The 22,844-nt window shown below is 36.3% G+C and overlaps 1 protein-coding gene across 7 annotated transcripts in view; it reads right to left on the reverse strand.

Annotated features, from left to right (window-relative positions):
- FRMD4A (FERM domain containing 4A) overlaps window positions 1-22,844 on the reverse strand; it is a 743,442-nt gene that overhangs the window by 234,626 nt on the left and 485,972 nt on the right. For all 7 annotated transcript variants that reach the window (XM_056800843.1, XM_007503986.3, XM_007503982.3 and 4 more), the window contains one exon: window positions 5,120-5,185. In XM_056800843.1, the coding sequence (XP_056656821.1) occupies window positions 5,120-5,185 (66 nt within the window). The remainder of the gene's footprint in view (window positions 1-5,119; window positions 5,186-22,844) is intronic.

Below are 22,844 nucleotides of genomic sequence, written 5' to 3' on the forward strand. Positions count from 1 at the left end.
CCCAAATTGGTGAGGCAAAAGTTAATAGCAAAAGGAGCAATAGGATTAGGAAGGAGAGAGGGACTGGTCTAGACAACAAGGTCAAGGGTTAAAAAATAGAAGAAAATTATGACAGGAATGAAAGTCAGTGAAAGGATCCAAGTAGAATACAAAGAAATAGAGAAGATGGCAACATGGTTAAGTTCTTCTATGCTGAGGAACAGTAGCCTTTTAAGGAATATTTATATGCCTTCCATGCACATATTCTGCTTTTTTCCCTAAATTATCTTGCATAGAGCCTGTTTATACATTGTTTTTAAAAAACCCTTAGATTCTGTCTTGGAATCAATACTGTGGTAAGGACTAGGCAAGGGAGTTAACTGACTTGACCAGGGTCACACAGCTGATGTCACATTTGAAACCAGGACCTTCTAGGCCTGGCTCTCATATACTTACCCACCTGGTTGGCATCTTGGGCACAATTATTTGTTGTCTTTCCCTGTTATAGTTTGAGCTCTTCAAGGGCAATAACTGTCTTTTACTTTTCTTTTCATCCCTAGGACTTAACAAGGTGCCTTAAATATAATCAACTGCTATTGACTTATAATTGGTAAATAACATATAAACACATAGTCATATATGAATGGGCAGCTATGTAAATAGGATCATTGTGTCAAAGATTCCATGACCTGAAGAATTCAGGCAAGTTGGGTATTCATTTGGAGCCCTGTTATTTAATAAGTGCATAATGGATGACTAACAATAGCAAACTTCCATATCACCTTCCTCTTATGGATAGGTCAAGACCTTTTTACTCTATTAGTTCAATTACCGGCAAATTCCATCTATAGATGTTGAGAATGTATAGAGTTGAGAATGCTTTTTTAAAGGAGATAAGGAAAAGGAGAAAAAAAGAGTAACCTGTCAGTGAGTTCATGACTATTACTTGTGAGGTCTGCCATGAGGAGGACAGTGATGAAAGATAAGGGCTGTGACTCCTAGTGGAAAGATATGTATGGACCCTGAGTTTTCTCCTCAGTATTATCTACTCTTTCCTTCTTTCTACCTTTATGATAAGGACAGGAAAAGTAAGAAAGAAGAAGGTTTCTCTGGAGTTGAAAGGCAAAAGTAATATTGAGCATATGATGTATGTTTCTATAAACTACTAGTAGTTGTATTTTATATCTTTTATAGCATGTGACAACTTCCACCTTTAGGAAATTCTTAAATTTAACTTAGAATCTTCAGTTATAGCCTACGTTTCCTCGTTCTTTGTCTGGAAAAGATTCTCCTCAACATATACATACTGGTGAGAAAAAGAGAGTAACACATATGGCTGTACAGTTTACAAAGGATTTTATAATCACCACTTCACAGGTGGGGACACTGAAGTTGAGAAAAGTTAACTAACTAGCCCAAATTCACAATGAAAAGGTTTGGGTTGGGACTGAAATCTACCTTTCTTGATACTTTTCATGATGTTATTCTTCCCTTCAAAAGGGAATAAAAATGGAGAAGGAATAGTGTCATTAAAAGATCAAAAACTAGTTTTTATACAACTAATGGTAGTTTATAGAAGCAAATACATCATATCCTCAATATTACTTTTTCATGGCATATTTCAATATCTGACTAGAGTATGGCAGTGTGAGTTAGCCTTTGTAGTCACAGGAAGACGAGTACAAATTTTGCCTCTGCCAAATGTCAGCTGTGAGATTGGAAGCAAGTCATTTAATTTCTCAGTGATTTAGTATACCTATCTATACTGGAAGGAATTACCTTCTATTATGATATCACAAGCTTGACCTTCCTCTTTGAACACAGTTGTGTACATCCATCCATCCATTCATATGTTTATGTATCCATCCATCTTGTCTGTGCAACTATCTAAAGTCCCAACTCCTGCAATTACACATGAGCCCCAATGAAATGAAAGGCAACACATAGCTAACATGCTTTTGCCTGTTCTCTCACAGGGACAACTAACAGTGGGTCAGGGCAGAGAAAGCCAGGACAGTAAATCTTAGGATGAACTTTCCATAAGACTTCCTTAACTTGGAATTTGTGTTTCTGGTTTAGAGTTCTGATTGACGAAAATAGTGAAGACCAAAAGGAATAGATATCCTTAGTTATCAATTTCCCAGGTCAGACAAGCCTCCTTTTATAGCCAGTTATTCATGAGCATGACTACATGGAGCTGTTACAGTTCATGTCCCAGGAGCCAGAAACAACCAGTTGATGACACACCTGTGGCTTTGGGGGATGAATTTATATGAATTTAAATCTGAACATGGGTTATTGACCATTCATACTTCTAGGGATTTGCTGAGAAATAATCAAGGATCTAGAGGCATGAATTCAAACCCCTCCCCCCCCACCCCCCCCCCCCCCGGTCTCTAAGCTCTTCAAAAAAAATATTTTGTGGTAGAATCATACTCATTTGCTCTGTGGTCCAGAGAAGAAATGAGTTTTTTAAAGACAGAGTGGGCAAAAACAAACCACAATCATGTGTAGTGGCTGCATTTTCTAGATAATCTAGAACTCTTGTGAAGTATAGAAATGGCTTGTAAATCTTTCCTTCTTTGACTACAAAACTACTGTATTTTTCTCATTAGATATGCCTTTTTTGTGTCTAAATTATTGGCTTAAAAACCCGAACATCCAACCTCAAAGAAGGCTTCAGACTTCTCATGAAGTTACTTACCTCACTGATATAAACCTGAGCTTTCTCTCTAAGTCCTCCCTTTCTGACTTTCAAACTCTGTTAGGTTAAACTTGTGAAGAGTCCCTTCTTTCCTTCAAGACCAATGGTTTGAAATGAAATGCCCTACTTTAAGACCTCTTGTAGACATTAATGAACATAGAAGGATCCTTAGCATCAGGTACAGTCTGATGATTAAGTGAAAATGAGTAAGCCAAATGGATCAGATTTCTTTTTAATATTCACATAAATTAAAATTTAAAAAGAAGGCATAGGGTCAAAACATCAGATAGATGACAAATCATATATGCTATAAACTATAGCACATGAGGTTAACAGTAATAACAGTGTGATACAATGTAAAAGTCTGATGACTTGAATCATAGGACTTAGGTTCAAATACTATAGAACTCTTACTACCTATGTGACTTTAGAGACATCACTTGCACTCTCTGGGCTTCAGCTGCCTCATCCATAATATGAGGGTGTTGAGCCAGGTGGCCTCTGAAGTCCTTTCCATAGATCTAGGGTCCTATGAAATGTTTCTCAATCTGTTCCTTCCCCTCTGGAGTGAAGTCATAGACCTCTCATATCTTTAAATAAGGCTCTGATTAGTCAGCGACTAATAACTATCACCTTGTTATTCTAGGTTGTGATTACCTAGATTGAAATGTGATACAAAGGAGGCTATTAAGTCTTCTACTTCATAGTCCTTTGTTTTTTAAATAACCCACCTCTCCCCTCATGCCAAGCAATTAGGTACTATGGCGATAGGTCCTTTGGGGATGTGATACCAAGATAGACTGTATATGGAAGCTAGCACAGGCACAATATGTAGCTAATACAGGTAAACAGAACATTTTCTTTATGATCTTTCATTTCTGCAAAAATCACATACTGAAATAAATTTTTTCTTAAATCCAATTTAGCTTCAGAATTCCTCATTTATCTTTGTCCTTCTTACATAAAGGCAAATATTTATCCTGACTACATGAGGCAAGCTGGACATCAGATGTAATTTTGGTACCATAACAGGCTTTATTTCCTGTTAGAACATTGCTTCTTTCCAAAACCATTAGCACCCATAATGGAAAATACAGTAAAAAAAAAATTCCAGGCAAACATATAAACACCATAACCAATTCTTAACCAGTAAGCCTCAATGGTAGTTGGAAATCTTGCATTTACTGAGCCATATAACTGGCTGAAAGCATTTTGGTCAACATCAGACTTCCTCTAAAATCCAAACCAGGATTTAGTCCTTGATTAAGGTCAAAAGTATAAAGTATCAACTCTTAAGGTTAATTGCTTGGATATTGACAGGTTTGAATAATGTATACATGACTGGGGAAAGGGGAAAGGAAAGTGGTTGAAAATGATGATCTCTGTCTCTTTCTCTCTGACACAATGCCTTGTCTCCCCATCTCCCACCCTGAAAAGGTCCCCAGAGCTTTTCCCAAAGTCAATGAATCAAAGCATAATTTTAATCCACTGATGCATGATAGTCACTGCTGTGGCAAAATGTGATGGATGATAAGTCAAATAGTAACACCACAAAAATCTTAGCTGGGAAGTTGACAATAATCTATCCAATATTTATTTGGATTCAATTCCAATCCAGAGCAAAAATAGAACTTGAATTAAGACAGGAAATTACTAACTCTTGAAAGTTTTATAGTTACACAATCAGGTCTAAAGACCTGTTTTTTTGGGCTCAGAAGAAATTAATGGATTTTCTAAGTAGTTTGAACTAGAGTCCAAGGTTGGGGGGGTGGTGTGTGGGGAGAAGACAGGTATCAATGGCTCCAATTTCATTTCTTATCTGACTTGGATTTGTTCTCTCTTTATTTGATTTTCATTGCCTGGATCTGAATTTTCTAAGGTGTAAAATACAGATAGAAACTTGAATCTTTTTATAGGGATGAATAGGATAATATTCTTTTGTCTTGAAATACATGAAGACAAGTGGAGAATGCTGGCAGTTATCTTCCATTGATTCAATCCAACCATTTAGCATCAAAGAATAAATTGGCTTAACTTGAAGGAAGAGGCATTTAGGAAAGAAATGTGAAAAATCTTCAAACTAGTAGGAGTAGTTATAATTTATATATAATATATATATTATATATATATAATATAATATATATTATATATTATATAATATATATATAATATATAATAAAGATTTTCTAATGATTGTTGTGGAGTTCTATTTAACAATAATCCAGATATATATCTGTCTACAATAATTTAAGTAGAGTCAAAATGGAAACAGGATATCAATCAGGATTTCACAGTGAGTTTGTCCTGATTACATATTTTATAGAATAAATTTGAAAAAAAAATATTTTCCCCACTCAAGAAATAGATTGAAGACTATATTAAACTTTTTCTCATTAAACAAAGAAAAGCCCTAAAAATAAAATAAAAATAATTTACCTGGACTAGCAGTTCCAGCTTTCTGTCATCAAGGAGATGGACTTGACATCGGCGACCCTCCGTCATCTAAGAGGAAAGGAAAGTCAGAGTTATGAGCTTTTAAAAAAGGCTGGGAAGCAACACCCTAACATTTATTAAACACCTGATGTGAGCAAGTCACTGTACATAAGTTAAAAAGAAATGAAACAGCCCTTACTCTTAAAGTTCTTTTTTTCTTCTAAATGCATAGAACCTTGTACACTGGAGAATAAATTCAATTTAATTTGAGCAGAGAGATAGAACTAACAATTGCCTTCATAACATTACCACCCAGTACGAATGAGATTTTGACCATCATATCTGTGTGTGTGTGTGTGTGTGTGTGTGTGTGACCTATGTAATACTAATAGTCATTGCTTTTTTAGTTTCCTACTCTCTCAAGACAAAAATAATCCAACCACCAGGCCATCTGGAAAATGCATAAAAGAATCTTTTGTTTCATTCAATAGAAGTTAGAAGTCCCCTTTTGTTTTTTGCTTCAGCCTTACACTATAGTATTGGCAAACCCCTAGAGATAATGAAATGTACCTGTTTACCTGGCTTTTACCAACAGGAAGAAAAACCTAGTGAGAGATGCATAGTTAACCTGACTTTCATGCTTTTATGTCTTTCGAATATAGGAGACTGCTCCTAAGGGCCATTTATCTTCCCCATCAACATGCATCATTTTTTTCCCCTCCCAGATTACTAGATACTTTTTTGCTCAGATTTAACAGGAAGGTCCAACATGGAGAGATGTTGGATATAAGATGAATTAACCTTGCCTGGTTAACCTCTTTCAACCTGACTATACAGCAACTACTTTTCTGCTAATGGGATGGGGTGGGGAGGGAGAGCACATGTATAACTTTCCTGTTCTGCCCAGCTCTAAACATATTCCATCCAACTTATATAGGCTCCCGGTGAGAAATACCTCTAATTCTCCCTTCAAATAGATGGCAGGATACGACAGACAGCTAAGTAGCACAGAGAGTTCTGTACTACCAGTTGAAGAGCCATGGGTTCAAATTCTGACTCAGATAGTTCTATCTGTGTGATGTGGGAACATCACTTAATTTCTTGAAGAGTTTATATTTTTTAGCAATAAAATGGGGAAAAGCCCATATTAAAAATGCCAAGACTGTGATTATTAGAGTTGGAAGGGAACCGAAAGATAATAAACTTTCCCCCATACACACATTTGACAATAAAGAAACTGAATCCAAGAGATAGAAATGGGTTGCTCAAAGTCATTTAGACAATGAGTAGCAGAGTTGTTGAAATCCAGGCCCTTTAACTCTCTATCTCTTTTCCCTACACCAAAGAAATCTAATGGATGATAAAGAAGTCATATTAAGGTTCTTTGTCTTGTTATAGGATCTGATCCAAAACAAATCTGCCCTACTTGGATGGCTTAATAGAAAAACTCCTTTGTTCTTCAATAATAACAGTGACTCAGTAGCTACCTATATCATGAAAGGTTATACCAAGAAAAGATCTAATCATACTTCAATATTTTGAAGGATTTTTATACAGACTGATAAAATCCAACCATCATTAATAAAGATCACTCTGGTCTTATAACCAATGAACTAATTTCCTGTCTCAAGCAATTAACTAATCCACCAATGAGTATTTACCAACTAAGTGCTAGATACTGTGCTAAATATTAAAGACTTTGCTATGGCCAAAAAAAATGAAAATAATGGTATTGACTTTCATCATTGTCATCATCACCAAGTTTCCAAATTTCTAGACAATAACTTTTTCAAACTTGGGCTATTCCTTTAAAAACAGTCACCCACCCTGTGCTTCAAGTCGGTCTCCGTTTGTAGAAAGCACTAGGACATGTGTACCACTTTAGTAGTCATAGCTGCCACTTTCATGGCATATTGAGTCAAACAACATTAGTTGAGATCAATCATAAGAATAGAAATGAAAAGAATGAAATGGAATAAGAATATAGCAAATCAGTCTTATTATGTAATCTAAACTTGCCTCTAAATAAGATGAGAGCTTATCCTTATCTGACTATAAAAAGCATTTGTTTCTAGAAAACTATTTCCTTTGATGTATGTCCTAGGTAGGATAGATCCTGATATTAAAAGCGAAATTATATTGCAGTTCAGAGGCATTCAACAAATATTTGTTAATCAGATTCTAAAAGTTGTTCAGCCAAATTTTCATCATTCCTTCATGAAAACTCAATGAAACTCAGGAGAATTAAGGTTCCTGAGTTCTTAAATGAGAACAAAAGCCCAACAATACCTTCTGTCGAAAAAGGAAATTCCCAACTCTGCAATCCTATAGTTGGATATAGTAATGACTGGAATACATTGGCTACATCCTAAACTTGAACAATTCATTGCATGATAGAAAGTATACCAAGTTACTGGAGTGAAAAGTCCCAGAGCAAAATCAAGTTATATCCAATTAGCAACAGTAATATGTTATTTTGAAAACCCCTTTTAAGCTATTTTCATAATATTTAGAACTTTCCAGAAAGAAAAATATCTGAGAATCATTGCACACACACCTCTTTTCAAAAGCTGGATAATCTATGATTCACCTCATTGCAAAAAGTAAATGTGTGATTTAATGGAGTAGCTTATTAACACATTCTTAACTTTTTCAAAAGCAGAGGAAAATTGGTGTCTGAAGGACTTAATAGTACCATATAAATATTTTATCATAGTAATAAAAATGATGTGTTTTTCCCTCAAATATTATCCAGTATTTAATACCGTGTGACTTTGATAAAAGTCTGTAAGAATTCTGCTATTGAATCTAAAAGCTAGAATTGAGAAATTTTATATCAGGCTCTTATGTTAATCTGTGCTTGTGGAGAGGGAAATCCTCAAACAAAAAGCTTTCTATGCACTTTCTCTTTAACTCTCAGTAGTTTAAGCAGGTCACACCCAAGGCATCAAGATGTTCAATGTTTCCTCATTGAAGCCTAGATACTAACTTGTAGGGTATATGAAAGACTTCCCCAAGTATTAATGCCTCCTTGGTTGAAGAGGGAAACAGGACTAAGTAGAGCCTGAGTTTTGAACTGAGTTTTTATAGGGTTAATGTTTTCTTGACATCACACCTCTATGGTTTTTCAAATCAAAATGTAGACTGTTCTAGTATTGTTTCATACTGGACAGAATGATACTCTCCTTTGGCATCAATCAATTCAGTAAAGATCTACTTACTAGGGTCAGTACAAATAATGAATGACTATCTGCCGGTTTTGTCTTGGTTGCTAGGCATACTGAAATTTCTTTTGAATACCAACAATTGTAAAATAATGCTAGTTTCCTTTTCATTTTCAGCTGCTCAGGCACAATTAGAGTTTTAGCATCCCCCTCAAAGGAAATCCTTTGGAAAACAAGTCTTAAAAATGTCAGCTGGTTATGATTCAACCATAAATTGTCTTGCTACAATATAATTCTATAACAAGCGCAGGCGTGCCCAACACACTATTGTTCTAAAAGACATATAGGAAAAGTTATTTTGAAAATGGTGTTTCTACCCCTTTGTCTTATCTACTTTGTTGGTAAGATATACTCAAATCCATGGGTGGTTATCGAAAAGTGGCCTGAATAGTGTTTTTTTTTATCTTAAATTTGTTTAAATAGTTCAAGTATTTTTTATAGCAAAGAAGGTCTTCTCTCCAGAGTCTACTCCTAAAAATAATAAAAATGAGAAATCACCATGCTTTATGGAGAACAATTCAGTAATTCAAGAAAGACTGAAGGTTTCCTGACTGATTTCATGAATTTCCCCCCCCCCCCCCCCCCCGACAAAATTACAGAAGGTAAACAAATGACATAAAGGGGCATCTACATAGTAGACCTTGCAAAGACCAGGTCTACCCATGTAGAAAGGCAAGAGAACTTGGGGTTTGTCAAATCTCAATTATGTATTACCAAGAACATTTGCTCCTCATTTCCAAAATTAAGCAATTCTCATATATTCTGACACTTAAACCTGAAAGAAATCTGAGAGGCCATCTAGTCCAAACCTCTAATTTTACAGATGAGGAAAGTGAGGTCCAGAGAAGATTACTGACCTGATGCAAATCATGCAAGTGAAAGAGGAAAGATTTTGAATTCAGGTCCCTTAACTCATAACTCATTTTACTTTATTTATCCCTCACATGACACTCCATTTCTCTCCTTTTTTAGGTCATGGCGTATTCATTAGCTGTACTCATTTCCTTGATATCATAGTTTTGATAGAAACTGAATCCAGCTATGGAAAAAAAATACAACATATAGTATATAGTATCTGTGTGGTTCATACTTTACAAAATACTTTCACATCAGTTATAGAATGTTCCTTAAATTAGCCTAAGGTCTCCAGGACATTGTATAAATCAGGCAATGGGGGAAGTAAGATTTGTGAAAATAACGTAATTACAGCTAGCAGCACTGCTATTCCATTTCTTGGATTTTCCAATTCCAACTTATCAGCTATGACACTACAGTAATGTGGATCTTTGCATATGGCCTTATAATTTAAAACCCCAATATTTAGAAGACTAGTTAAATCATCAGTATTAAAAATATGTAGTAAAATTTGTGTTTGGATGCATGCATACAACAAAAATTGAAAATTAGTTCTGGCCACTTTCTTGAAAGGAACTCATCACTACTATTTTTGACAATGCATTTATGAGAGGCAATAGCATACAGAGAAAAATACAAAGTATATATATTAAAGAAACAGGAAAGTGAATTCAACTTTCCAGCTTTGTAGCAAGAAAATCTAGTAATTAATTATTTATGAAGAGTCAGACTAGCCACCTAATTTTTCCGCCCCTTAAAACTCTAATACATCACATTACATGATTTGAAATGCAAACCTCAACATATCTTCTAAACACAGAACTTATAGTCCTTCAGCACCTGGTTTTCAGATACTGTTCACTAAACCCCAGATGACATTGAATACTCTAGCAACACCAGAAGTATTTGGAGCAGCACCTCAAATTCTGCCACTCAGTCCAAACAATGGAGTTGCTCAAAAGGAAATTTGAAAGATCTGCCTAAAACTGTGGCATATTGCTGAAGTTTCTAATCAGTTACTTCAAAAACATTGTTCCTCTCTCTCAGTTCCATGGAAATACGAGTCAAACAGGAACTTGTTTCATACACTTTTTGGGTATAGATATGTAGGCTAATATGAACCACAATGTACTCATGATCTTGCTTTTAAGTAGTTTTTCAGTTGTTTCCAACTCTTTAGTGTTTTTCTTGGCAAAGATACTGGAGGGGTTTGCCACTTCCTTCACCTCTTTTGACAGATAAGGAAATTGAGGTCAACAGGGTTAAGTGTCTTGCCCATGGTCATACAGCTAGTTTTTAAAAAAATAAAATCCTTATGGAGTCAAATTTGTGTATTGGCAGAAAAGTGGTAAGGGCTAGGCAATGGGGGGCAAGTGACTTGCCCAGGGTCACACAGCTGGGAAGTGTCTGAGGCCAGATTTGAACCTAGGACCTCCGGTCTCTAGGTCTGACTCTCAATTCACAGCCACCCAGTTGCCCCCTCACACAGATAGTTTCTGAGGTCATATTTGAACTCAGAAAGATGATATTCTGGATTTCAGGATGGGCTTCACTGCCCCCTCATTAATGATCACGACCAATCTTATAAACAAATTAATGTGTAAAGACAAAGCATTTACAGGTCTCAGGACATTAAGAACCAATAAAAGCAAATAGAAGACTTTAGTCAAACTTATAGAAATACTGAGGCATTCAGGAAGTATTTTCAACTCTTATCAGAGCAATGTGTACCTGATGGCAAGTGATACAGCAATGAATTAAGATGATAGGAGATTGCTAAGGAGTTAGAGAGGGAGGTCACAGCATGGGAAGTAATTCTGGCTTTGAAGGATTTGCTCTGTGACTTCTGGCAAGGTTCTTCTGGCACAAAAGACAGAAAGCTGGTCCCACAGTCTGGAAGACCTGACTTCAAAATCCAATTCACACACTTATTATCTGGATGCCTTTCTTTGCCATGAAGAAAATTTTCATGCTTATGCCAAGAGTCTTTTGCTAGTTTTTGGAACTGAGTCTGCATAGTTTCACTGCATTGATGAGGCAGTTAGGTGGCTCAGTGGATAGAGTTTAAATACAGCCTCAGACACTCACTAGCTGTGTGACCCTGGGCAAGTCACTTAACCTCTGTTTGCCTTAATCCACTGGAGAAGGAAAAGGCAAGCCACTCTGGTTTCTTTGCCAAGAAACTCCATATGGGGTCACAAAGAGTAAGACACAACTGAACAACAACTGTTGTATCCAAGAGGGTTATCAACTGTTAGCCTCTTGGATGTGCTGCTGTCGGGGACACTTTGTTCACTCAGGGGACACATCCCAAAGACTGCTTTACGTCTTCACATTCCAAGAGCAGGGAAATCAATTCCAATCCTCCACAGATGGAACTGCAGGGCAGAGGGTCAGCAAACATTAACAATTACTCCTAGGGACTGCAGCTGAGAAGGGAAATGGCCAGACTTCGGGGAGTGAAGCAAGCAGCCTCCATCAATGGATTTTGTGATCCTCCAGAACGGAAATTCAGACCAGACACTGAGGTGAGTCAGGGTTGTGGCAACTGAGAAGGGTGGGGTTGGGCAGAGAGGAACATTATTTCTTCCTTAGAACAATGAATAACATTGTAAAGAAGATCATGACCCGTATGCTTGATTGCTGCAGTACAGATGTGATGACGAGTACTTAGTCCAAGGTCAGCAGATAGAACAATGACTTGAGATTTGCTTTTTCCTAGGCTTGTATGTCAGTGACCTTTTGACACATGGGTGGCCCTTGAAATCCTTCACTAAGAAATTAATAATAATATAAACTAATATTTATGTAACATTTTGGTAGGCAGCTAGGTGCTACAAGGGATAGAGTACCAGGCTTGTAGTCAGGAAGACTTGGGTTCAAATATGACTTCAAACAATAACTGTGTTTGAACTGTGACTCTGGGCAAGTCTATTTGCCACCTTATTTATTACTGTTATCTCATTTGATCTTCACAACGACCCTGGGAAACAGGTGCTATTATTATCTCCATTTAACAGATGAGGAAACTGAGGTTGAAAGAAGTTAAGTAACTTGGCCAAAGTCACATACTTAGTATGGATCTAAGACAGGATTTAAATACATTTTTCTAGCTCCTGTGGCAAGGTTCACTGTTCCACCTAGTAGTAACACTCCAGTGATTTTTGTGAGCATACCCATGCATAAATCATGGGGACCCATCTCCCTCAGCAGCAGGAACAAAGCTATAAACACAGGGGCATCAAAGGATTCAGGGTTAGGAAGAGCCCTCATAGACCATATCATTTAGTTAAATTTACAGTTTACAGAAGAGGAATCTCACACCTAGAGAGGTAACTTATTCAAGGTGAAACAGGTACTAATATAGCTTGTTCAAATCTGGTTCATTGACTCCAAATTTACTCAGGTTTCTACTATACCACACTTTAGTAAGTAATAGTTGAATTGGTAAATAGTGGATGTGCTCACTTAACTTTTAAGCTCCTAGTGAGCTTGTGTTTAACTAGATGTCAAATATTAATATGAAAGAGCATACTTCTCTGATTGCTTCTAATAGCATCTTTCATAGATGTTCATTCCTTTATCTCCATATGATGTACTTTATATCTAGCTTTCAATACTGTAACCACCTCCAGGCCAATATATAGAGACTCTTTTTTCCCCCCCCTTCAGACTGGGCTTAATATTGCCAGTGCCACTGTGATTGAAAACACTAGTTTGACATTATCAAGGTATTAGTGTAGAAGGCAGGAAAAGAAATGTTAAGACAAAGAATCAAAGCCAAAGGAAATTCCATAGAATAAATACTATACTTTTGAGGCAAGTAGATGGCAAAGCAGATAAAGTATTGGACTTAAAAGTTAGGAAGCCTTAAATTCAAATCCAGCCTCAAACACTTACTTAAGTGGGTGAATCTGGTCAAGTTACTTAACTGGAATAATAACAATTGGACTGGGGGCAGCTGGGTGGCTCAGTGGATTGAGAGCCAGGCCTAGAGATGGGAGGTCCTGGGTTCAAATCTGACCTGAGACGCTTCCTAGCTGTGTGACTCTGGGCAAGTCACTTGACCCCCATTGCCTAGCCCTTACCACTCTTCTGCCTTGGAGCCAATACACAGCATATATCAATTGGACTATTTTAAAAATCAACTGAGATAACATTTTCAAAGTAACAGTTAATATTTCTAAAGCACCACAATACCTGGCAGTGTTTATTAAATGCTTATTTTATTTTTAAATTTTATTATTTTTATTTATCTCAGTTCATTTGTTTATTTATCTATCTCAGTTACCACAACCCTGACTCACCTCAGTGTCTGGTCTGAGTTATTTATTAAATCCTTTCTCCCTTCTTTTGGTCACAGATGGGTGATAGGAAGCAAAAGGATTATTAGATTATAGCCCTTAAACTGGAAGGACTGTAGAAGTGATCTAGTTCAGCCTCTCTTATTCTCCATTTAATAGATAAGGAGAATAAGAGTAAAAAGAAATTAGTTGTCCAAGGTCATATACCTATTATCTAAGGAACTAAGGGAGGATTAAAACACATCTTCCTAGCTCCTCAACTTAACAATAACTACTATAGTCATTTCTATGTGACTCAATGTATGGCTGAAGAAATTGAAGTAGAGAGAGCTTTCTTGGCCAAAGACCAAGTAGTTGGTAGTGTAAGTCTCATAGCAGGGATTTGAACCTGCTCCAGAGACAGAGCTATTTCCACTGTATCTCATTTCTTCCTCACTCAGGTAGAAGATGGAGAAAAATCAGTGCACTGATATTTACTGAAAAGTCTAAGGCAGGAAGCCAAATGTGATTCAGAGTCAAAAAGTAAGTGTAGATAATCTATATCTCATTCAATCTTTTTCCTCATCTGATTTTGTTCTATCATTCAGTCAATTGTTCTATCATTCAGTTTTCAGTTGTGGCTGGCTCTTTGTGACCCCATTTGAGGTTTTCTTGGCAAAGGTACTAAAGTGGTTTGCCATTTCCTTCTTCTTCATCTGATTTACAATAGTTATTTTTACTTGAATAGCTTATCTATGTGCACATATATTTGTAGGAAAAGCTAAATTCCATAAAAAGACAATTTTAAAGCTTATAAACAGAGCAAAACCAACCACTACTTAAGTCTTCCAAAGCTATTTGTCTTTATAATATTCTTTTGGGTCTGCTAATTTCACTGTGAAGTCTTATCATGTCTGTCTGAACCTTTTAATTACTTCTTATGGCACAATGGTATTCTATTACATTCAAATCCTACTTCCTGGATGCAGTGGGGGCAGCATGGACCCTGACTCCTCTTCTGAGAGTTATACACACTCCCTCATTCATCCCATGCTCCTCCCCCCTCCCCAATCTGTGTCTCCACTTGTAAAATGAAGATAACCTGAGCACCTACATCACAAGGCAGTTGGGGTGATAAGATGAGGAACTGTATGCAAAGTACTTTGCTAATATTAATACTGGTTCCTTTTATTAGAGATTCAGAGAGGTTTATTATCAGGTTAGCTTCAGGGTAATGACATTTTTAGAAACAGCAATCCTCAAAGACTATTGAAAAATAAGGAGGAGCTTTGATCCATCCAAGTGGAGAGAGATATCCACACTGAGATGTAGTGAAGGAACAATATATATGATAATATTCCAAGGGTGATTAATATTAGACTTATTATGTGCCAGAGTAGTCCCTGTGCCAAGCACTTTTTATAAAAATTATAATTTTATAATTTATAATTTTATAATTTATAAAAAATTATATTTTTATAAAAATTATTTTTTATAAAAATTATATTTTTATAAAAATTATTTTTATAAAAATTTGAACTTCACAACAGTCAAAGGAGGTACATGCTGTTTATTATCCTCATTTTACAGATGAGTAAACTGAAAGCAAGCAATGATGAAGTAACTAGCCTAAGGTCACACAACTGCTATCTGAAGCTGGATTTTAACTCAGGTCTGCCTGGGTAAGGCCAAGAGTTCTATTCTACCTACTGAACTATCTAGCTGCCTAACTGTCCTAAAGCTGTATTGAATGAATATTTTTGATTGGCTCATCTACAGATATACAAATTAATACCACCCTGCTCCCTCAAAATACATACATCTTGTGGGTAAGTAAGCATGTCTATTCTTCCCAAAAAAAAAAAAAGCTACACAAGCACATAAATGATATATAGAATGCAGCTGACAATTTATGGTCATTGCTAGTGGGTACATTTTGCCCCACAAATACGCATTGTTAGGGTACAGGTTTCTCTTCCTAAAAGCTATTGTTCATCCTGATCCTTTCTCCTTTAGGATAAGTGGTATCACACACCATATCTAGGGTCTTTCAGTGATCTGTGGAGTCCTCTGAACTAGTCTCCTAGCTGCCATGGTAGAATGAAAGATTGTGTTATTAATAACTTTAATAATAACTCATAGTAATAAAGGCATATTATGAACCTTATGACATAGCCATACAAACATTATTGTGCCCATTTTACAGATGAGGAAATGGAGGCATGTAGAGGTCATTTGTTTAGGGACTCATGGCTAATAAAATTCTCAACAGGGATTCAAGCTTTTCTAACTTCAAGTCTATCATTCCTTCCTTTAAACCACATTGCCTCTTAGACATGCAGTCAGAAGACCTGGAATTCAGGTTCTAAAGCCATGTACTCTTGGATAGTTGTGAGAAAAGGACAATTTAAACTGTGTGGTTCCATATATATGTGAGCTATTATGATCATATGGCCATTTCAGAACCTGCCAGAAAATATTAGCACAACCATAATGTGTCTCATTGCCCAATGACAATGGACAATGGACACAGATTTCTAATTATAAGAGATTTGAAAAGAATCACTACAGTCTTTGGTCTTTTTAAAAATGTCTTCCTTAAATCAGCTTGAGGAATCATCATAATAATGGAGCAGATCCAAGGAACAGGCTTCTAGATGGAAATTTGGAAAACAATCAGGCCCATGAGGGTGGTCAGCCCTCATTCCATCTCAGAAGAGCATAAAACAAATTTCCAAAAAAAAAAAAGTTGCTGTAAGAGCATTGGGGCTCTTTTAGTGTTTTGCATTAAGGAAGGATTTTACAGCTACCTTTGACATGCATACAGAGCAGTAAATCTCAGCTGGAGACTGCTGCCCAAATATTTACATAGTTGATTTCTTTGGATATAATTCCTCTGGAGCAGGGCTGGCAGTGGCTTCACACTCTTACATGAACTATGTTGGCAGATTACCTCTTCTCCATTCATCTTGTCTTAGACTTTAAACATTGGCTGGGAGAATCCTCTAAACCTTCCCAGACGTTGCTTGGAGACCTACATAGGAGGCTCCAGAGAAGCCTGCTCACAGGTCAGTCTGCTACTCAATTATCACCACAGGGTGTAAAATCTCACAAAACTGTACAAAGAGTTTACTGCCAAAAACATTTTGATCAGAATAGAGTAGGGAGTGCAATGATGAGAAAGTTGAGACTGAAGGGAGAGAAGGCAGAAGATAAAGGTCTCCAAAGAATGGTCCTAAACATACCTGCCCATTCCCAGGTTGAAAAAAAGGCCATATAGACTATCACCCTTAACAAATCAGTGTCCTGATAGGCAGGAGCTAGAGTTGATGACAGTTCTAAGAGTATCCAGGGTCCATTTCATTAGGTAGTATTTTCAGACAGATATAAAGATATTTTATCTCTGTGATTTAGATAAAAAAAATTGTGACTAGAAAAATAAAGCAACCAAAAGATTCTGGCAGGAGGCAATTATTACATTAAATTCACCAAGGGAAAAGAAGGAGACAGTTTTGTCTGGTTTTGCTAAAGAAGAAAACAAAGAATTTTTTGAGTGTGGTTGAGGTCCATTTAAAATGGTTCTTGCTTTTCACCTCATAGATTTGAACAAATAAAGTGGCAAACTAGAACATCTGCTTGTATCGTTTTTATACTGATGAGTAACAATGGTATTGACTGAATGAATGAAGGGAAAAAAATTTAATGTTTACTATGTGCTAACTGCTAGGGTTACAAAAAGAAAGACAAGCTAGTTCCTGCTCTCAGAAAACTCTCATTCTTAATTGGGGGGGAAAGAAAACAGAGGTCAGCTACAGGGTGGATGGAAAGGCATAGTGGTTTGTAGGTTACAGTAACAAGGCAGATGGCAAGGTCCAGAGGTCTTTAGAGTTCAGCTGCTGGGCAGATGGCAATGTTCAAGGGTCTAGGGAGCACAGTAGCAGGTTTTGGTTTTAAAACCAAATGATCCCTACAATAGGCAGGGCAGATGGTAAGGTTCTGTTTAAATATCACTGGAATTGTGGATTTTTAGGTACAAGTATAAATAAGCAAATTTTTTAAAATGAAGACTTATAGCTGAGACTATGATGCAATATATCAACATATGAAAATCTGTGGAAATATTATCAGATGAAGTACACAGGTAAGTGGCAAGGTCTTTGTTTTTCTGTATAGCACACAGACCCGAGTAGAGGTCCAATAAACATTTGTCAGTTGAAAGACAGCATACATGAATGAGAATCTCAACCTATTTTTTATTTGGTGGGAAGTTAAACTATGATTTCTTTGGTGTAGGAAATACCTGGTGAGGAGACTCTCTCTACTAATGTAGAATGGCACTTATTCTGTCATTTATAGTTTCAGAAAGGTGCTTTGGTGTACTAAAAGGTTAAATGACTTGCACAGGATCATAAAACTAGGTAGTACCTGAAGCAATAAAGGTAAAGCAACTTACCAAAGTTATTAATCAATAAACATTTATTAAGCATCTACTATGGCAAGTCAGTCAGTAAGCAACAGAGAGGGATTATGAATCTGGGGCTCTCTGATTTCAAGCCTATTTCAAGCCTACAACTCTGTTTATTAAACACTTCTAGGGATGAACATGGTATACTAAAAATGGCCTTGAATTTGGAGTAATACAACTTAGGTTCAAGTTTTATTTCTATCATTTTGTGACCCTGGATGAGGTACTTAGTATCCCAGTGCCTCAGTTTGCTTATTTGTAAAATAAAGATATTGGCACTAGCTAGTAAGCTCATAAACTTTCAGGGAAATGAAAGTATCTTTTAACCTAGAATGTGATACAAGCTATTACCTGTCATCATTGTTATTATTTCTATTGATGTAAAAGATATCTATAACTTTCCCTGTGCTTACTATGTCATATGTAAGTTACTCTCTAGGGAAGATTCAATTTCTTTCTTTCTGCCATCTTAGCAAACTCATTCTCTACTTCCATGGATCTCATTCTGCTCATTATTCTTTATTTGTGAAGCTACTTACAATTTCTTCACCTGATTTTGTGCCCTCAGTTGGGAACTATTCATGTTTGTGTGACATTTTTAAAATCATTTTAAAGGTATGCTAGGCTAGTTTTGCTTTACAGATGTATTTGTAACAACCATTGACTTTTTACCATGATACACTCTTCCAGTTGAGCCACTCTTCCAGCCTTCTCTCATGGTAGCATTCCTCATGCCCCTACTCATTCCCATTCTTATTCTACCTTCTTTTGGTACACTATGCCTTTATTGAATTAGTTCTCCATATTTAGGATTGACTCAATTCATTCCCATCTCTTCCTGGTGAAATGTTTCTCTCTTATCAAAACTGCTTTATAATCCAGGTATTTATGTACATGTCCTTCTTCCCTCTGAGACTGAAACATCTTTAGCAATGAGATTGAATCTGATTTCATCTTTGTATTCCTGGCACAGAGTACAGTGCCCTTTGCAAAGTATGTGTTTAATAAGCTGAATTGAATTGGATTTACTTATATTCACTTAGGTGGAAGACAAGAATTCCATGGAAATGCAAAATAAGAAAAGACATCACAGTTCATAGAGTCTTCTGGGGAACGATGATTTGGAAAGGAGAAGGGTTGCCATAGAATTGCAGGGATACGTTTGGGAAAGACTAAGAAAGTCAAATATGGAGAAATTTAGATGTAATTAAAGACACAACAAAGAAAGGCAACTGATTGGGTGTTAAGTCAGTTTTTGAAGGTTATATATGGATATTAAAGGGGAAGAGAAATTTCAGCTTAAAAGACAAAAGGCAGACGCAATAATAAAAAAAAAGGAAATCAGTAAAGGATAGTGTTGTGATCAATTCCATTTGATTCCAAAATAGCATCTAGAGACAAGGGATGTGAACCTTAAAATAAGTTTTGTAAATTTCAAAAGCAAGTTAAACAAACAAAAAAATCTCTGATGGAGAAGGGAAGCCCATATGACTGCTACATTAGTTTCTCACATCTGTGACAGACATAGATATCTAATATCCACACATTATGTAAATAACCTATGGTATAACAATGAGCAAAAATCATGTAAAATTTGGGGGCAATCTAAAAAAAACTTTTTTTTCTATTCAAAAGAATCCAACACATACTGACATATATATGTATGTGTAATATGTATGTAATACACACACATATATGTATTTATATTTGTAATGTGGCAAAATTTCTTTTGTAGATTAGACTAGAATAAATCAAGTTTGGCAAATTCCTACCAGTGAAAGTTTGTTTTTTTTTAAACCCTTTCTTTCTTAGAATCAATACTATGTATTGGTTCTAAAGCAGAAGAATGGTAAGGGATAAGCAAAGATGGCTTTAGTGACTTACCTAGGGTCATACAACAAGGAAGCATCTGAGGACAGATTTGAACCTAGGATCCTCCCATCTCCAGGCTTCCTCTTTATCCAAGAGAACCACATAGATCCCTCCCCTCCCTCCTGGATAAGTTTTAAGAAGGTAGAAACTGTGCTTAATTTATCTTTGTATCTCTCCAATAATTTCCATAGTGTTCTGCAGTAGTCAGAGTTGAACAAAATTTTACTTTATGTTCATTAAGACCAGAATCCATCACCCAAGAGAACTGAGGACCAATAATATCATAGATTTAGAGATGAAAGAGATTTTTAAGCACATTTAGTCGAGTCCAACAGTTTTACAGATGAAGAAACTGAAGCCAAGAGATATGACTTGCCCATAGTCATATATAAGTAACACTGCTGAGATTCAAACTCAGATCCTCTAATTCCAAATACACCTCTCTCTCCATTAAACAATGCTGGCTCATCTAATTAATGAATGTGGATAAATACAAATTTAATTATAATTTATTTATTCATTCAGATATTTTTCCAAAGGAGAAATTTTGTCTTCAAATTACAAAGTATTAATTGGGTTTTTGTTTGAAGAATGAAAGGAGTAGCAAATTGTGGGTTGTAAAAACCACATTTTTACAAAGAAGTGAAAAGATAGAAGAGTAGATTTTGATTTCTTTATTAAGTGACAAAAATATTCTACCCAGGTAGTGTTTACTTGCAAAATTAATTTTGCTTGATTGTGAATGTAATGTATAATAAATACAATTTATGTATTCGTTCATTGTCTTTTATTCTGCTGTCTTTGCATATTTTCATCATGATTTTCTTCATTAATATAGTACATCTTTTGAAGATAAACCAACTTTGAATGACAATCTGTATATCCCTACTCATGAGGAGGTGCTTTGATAAGAAAATAGCTTGATGACAATAGGGAGGAATAAGAGTCAGAGGAAGAGGACTACCACAAAAGCATGAAATAAAATATAAACAAATTTCAAGTAACTAAAATATTTTCTAATTGATATCTACAAGTCTATCATGGGAAAATTGGAAGTAATGAATGTTTATGAAAATCTTAAATGACAGTCAATCAGTCAGTCAACAGAAATGTATTAAGCACTGAGTAAGTGCCAGGCAGTGTGCAAAGCTCTGGGGATACAAAGACAGACAAAAGACAGTCTTCATTCTCAATAGGTTTTTTAACAATGAAGGCGACAACCTGAAAACAATAATGTACAAACATGCTGTATACAGGATAAGTTGCAGATAACAAGCAGAGAAAATATACTAGAATTAAGGGGGATCAGGAAAGGCATTTAGGTGAATGAGATTTTAGTTGAGACCTGAAGGGAGCCAGAGAGGCCAAGATGCCCAGATGAAAAGAAAAGTTCCCTATGAACAGTCGGAGAAAATGCTTGGAGTGCTAGGAACCTTGAGGAAGGCAGTGTCTCCGGATTACAGAGTACATGGAAAGGAAGAAAAGGGGAAGGAAATAAATATTTATTAAATGCCAACTGTATGCCAGATACTGTGCGTTAAGTACTTTACAAATATTTAAAAATATATTGGGGAGGAAAGTGTACAAAGTCTGGAAAGGTAATGAAGGCGCCAGGTTCTGATGGCTTTTCCATGACCAAAAGGATTTTATATTTGATCTTGGAGTGGACATTGAACTAGTGGAGTTTTTTAAATTAAGGGAATGATATGTTTGGACCTTTGTTTTAGGATGATCAACTTGAAAGCTGAGTATTCTCTGGAGTAGGGAGTGTCTTGGGGAAGAGAGAATAATCAGCAAGGTACTGCCAAAGTTTGACCTATGACAGTGTGGCTGTAGGGTTAGAGCAGAAGGGTAAAATCTACAGAACTTGGTCATAGATTGGGTATCAGAGTTGAGAGGGGGAGGTTTTGGGTCTGAGTTATTGTGGGGAAGAGCTGATACTTCATCATCAAGAGAGAAGTTTTGAAGGGGAGTGATGGAGAGAAAAATAATGAGTTCAGGGCTGAATATCTTACATTTAAGACACTTACAGGATATCCTGTTCAAGATGTCTAATGGGCAGCAGGAGATGTGAAAGCAGAGGTCAAGAGAATGGTTAAGGTTAGATAAGGAACCATTTTCCTCACAGATATTACAGCCCTACATTATTAAGAACTGGAAGCAGGGGGCAATAGATGGATAATTACATTTGGAAGTTTATCTATGTAGGTGCATATATATATTGCAGATATATACCATGCATGTGTATATATATATGTATATATATGTGCATGACATATATACACATATATGTAAACAGCAACTTTATTTCCTTGCATTTTTCTTAAATATCTTCCTTGTTCTTGTTCTTTAACAACAAGAAAACACCATACCTTCTGTCTTAGAATCACTACTAAGAATTGGTTCCAAGGCAGAAGAGAAGGGCTACAAGAAAGCAGATAATATGTTTCTCTAACTTCATAATGTTTTCTCTTTTCTAGATTAAAAAATCTCCAATTCCACTGGTTAACAAGCCCATGTTATTCAGTTTCTTCATTATGCTAATTGCTATCTTCTGGACATGTTCAAGTTTGTTAATGTCCTTCCCAAAATTCTGGAGTCCTAAAAGGAATAGTACTCCCTATGTGGTTTCACTAGTGCCAAGTACCTTTAGAATCTCCTCCTGGATCACTGCCTTGTTGGGGCAGAGGGGCTTTATTAGCATGGTCTTTGTCATTACTAACAATGTTCTGACCAACTGTCACAGACAGGCAGATAAAACCAAGATCCCTCAGAATAGCAGCTCTCTCCTCTTCCTCCTCCTCCTAACCAACACCATTGGTCTTGATTCTACTTCAGCCTTTACAACCATCATCTGGGAATGTAATTCATCTGGCACTGTGGTCAACTTTCCTGACCAAATAGTAAAATAAGCAAGTTGAGCCAGCCTAGTTGAACATCAAGGTACTGCAAAGATAGGGAAGGAAGTGTCATATGCAGGCAAGTCAAGTTAGTAGTACTATTTCTAATCCAAGAGCCTTGGGAATAGT

Source organism: Monodelphis domestica, chromosome 5 (genome assembly GCF_027887165.1).
Source record: "Monodelphis domestica isolate mMonDom1 chromosome 5, mMonDom1.pri, whole genome shotgun sequence".
Lineage (NCBI taxonomy): Eukaryota > Metazoa > Chordata > Mammalia > Didelphimorphia > Didelphidae > Monodelphis > Monodelphis domestica.